At 54.7% G+C, this 2,132-nt stretch overlaps 1 protein-coding gene across 1 annotated transcript; it reads left to right on the forward strand.

Annotated features, from left to right (window-relative positions):
* Positions 1 to 359: 359 nt before the first annotated feature.
* LOC142559345 (uncharacterized) lies at positions 360 to 701 on the forward strand. The gene has a single exon (XM_075670958.1). It carries the CDS (start codon positions 360 to 362, stop codon positions 699 to 701), a length of 342 nt encoding a protein of 113 aa, XP_075527073.1.
* The last annotated feature ends 1,431 nt before the right edge of the window (positions 702 to 2,132 follow it).

The raw sequence follows: 2,132 nt of genomic DNA on the forward strand, positions 1-2,132 counted from the left end.
GAGCTTGTTGCAAGACTGATGGCCAGGCACCTCCCCGTGGCGCATGCGGCAGCTACCGAGGACGCGACCTCCCATTACTCGGGTCGACCTAACGCGGAACTTAATGCCGACTTCACCACGGAAGAGATAAACAAGCACTCGGAGGTCTCAACAGCCGATCCGAACCGGGGGCGGATAATATCGCGAACTGGCCCTCCGCAATCTGGACGAGAGCGGCGCGGAACAGCTCATTGCGATAGTTAGTGAGACGTGGAGTTCAGGCAAAGTTGCCATAGAATGGAAGACGGCCAAAACGCGGCAAACCTCTCATAGTGGATAATCTGCGCCCAATCTCGCTTACGTCGTGCGTGGGTAGGACCATGGAGCGTGCGGTGCTTAACCGTATGAAGCCTCACCAGGAAGAGAACGAGATACATCCTCAGAACATCACCGGCTTTCGTCAGGGGCTGGCGACGCAACACGCTATGAAGCTGGGGAAAAACCAGATGCTAGACAACACAACAAGAGGCGTCAAGGACATCCTAGGCCTAGACCTAGAAAGGGCCTTTGATAACATACGGCACTCCTTCATTCTTCAACAAATCTCAACACTCGGAGTTGGTCAATGTCTCCATGACTACATCCGTGACTTCCTCAGGGGAAAGCAGGCCTCACTACAAGTCAGGTCCCTGCAATCGGAGCCAGTCGGACTGGGCGACTGAGGTACCCCGCACTCCTACACTCTTCAATCTGGCCATGATAGGACTGTTCAGGGAACTGACTCGATTCGAGAACCTCCAACATGCCATCTATGCAGATGACGTGACCATGTGGGTGGCAAAGGGTAGCAAAGGACAAATCGAGCACACTTTACAAATTGCGATCCGAACCACTGAGGAGTACCTCGAACCAACAGGCCTGTGGTGCTCGCCGAGCAAGTCTGAGCTGCTGATATACAGACGCAAGAGGCGAAGTCCAAAACTGAAGGGATGGGACACAGGCGCCAACCTATGCGTCCGTCTGTACACCGCTGAAGGCAACACGATTCCGGTGCTCGGTCGCATGAAGATGTTGGGCATGACAATAGAGGCGAATGGCTCGAACACCATCGCAGTCACGAAGGTCACCACGAAGGCAGAGAACGCCACATGCCTTCTGAGACGGGTGGCCAACCGGAATTACGGGCTCAAGGAGGGCAACCTGCTTACACTGGCGCAGGCTTTCGCAATCAGTCACTTCGTCTACATCGCCGCCATAGACAAATGGTTCAAAGTGGAGAGAGACAAGCTTGATACACTCCAGCTTAAGGTCGCCAAGAGAGCCATGGGTCTACCCATGCACAGGAGCACGGAGGCACTGGACGCATTAGGCATGTACAACACACTGAGCGAGATTGCGGAGGCACAGCAACGGGCACAGATCACCAGGCTGTCCGGCACACCTGCGATCGGGTGGATCCTACGTGAAATCGGCGTCGCACCTCGTGAGATAGTGTGTAACAGCCACGGGCTAACACCCGACCAGAGGAAAAAGATCAGGGCAGCCCCTCTGTCCAGGTGTATGAGCCTAGAGCACAACATCGACAGAAGACTTGCTCGAGCCAAAGCGCTCCTCCAACAGGCAGCCGCCTCCGAGAAAGCATGCCGCTTTACGGACGCAGTCAAATATCCTAGACGATAAATAAATAAACGACGAGCCTATGTAGCAGCGTTGGTCAACAAAGATGGCACGGTCATTAACGCGTGCTTGGTCCGCACTGATAGTCCTGAGGTGGGCGAGCAGGCGGCCATCAGCCTTGCACTCCTAAAAGACGATAAAACCTTGCTATACAGCGACCCCAAGAGGGAGATTCAGTCCTTCGGAACAGGGAGCATATCCGCGACTGTCGGGGAGAATAATTTACTCGTCCCCTCACCCAAAACTACATCATTTGGTTCCTGGAACCCATGGGACCATTGGGGGGGGGGGGCGCTCCCCAAGCTCAACAAGACGGCACACGAGTCCACGCGAGACTTAACTCACCGTGCGAGCACGGACTCCCTCTCGGCCGGATCAAAGAGCGAGCTCGACCCCCTCATCACTTACAACGATCTCACCCAGCATTATAAGTTAGTCAAGAGAACCATGCCGCTACTGCACGAAGCACTCAATAA

Source organism: Dermacentor variabilis, chromosome 10, assembly GCF_050947875.1.
Source record: "Dermacentor variabilis isolate Ectoservices chromosome 10, ASM5094787v1, whole genome shotgun sequence".
NCBI classification, from domain to species: Eukaryota; Metazoa; Arthropoda; class Arachnida; order Ixodida; family Ixodidae; genus Dermacentor; species Dermacentor variabilis.

Coding starts and splice junctions, on each gene's coding strand:
- LOC142559345 (XM_075670958.1), top strand. CDS start 360: ATGGAGCGTGCGGTGCTTAACCGTATGAAGCCTCACCAGGAAGAGAAC.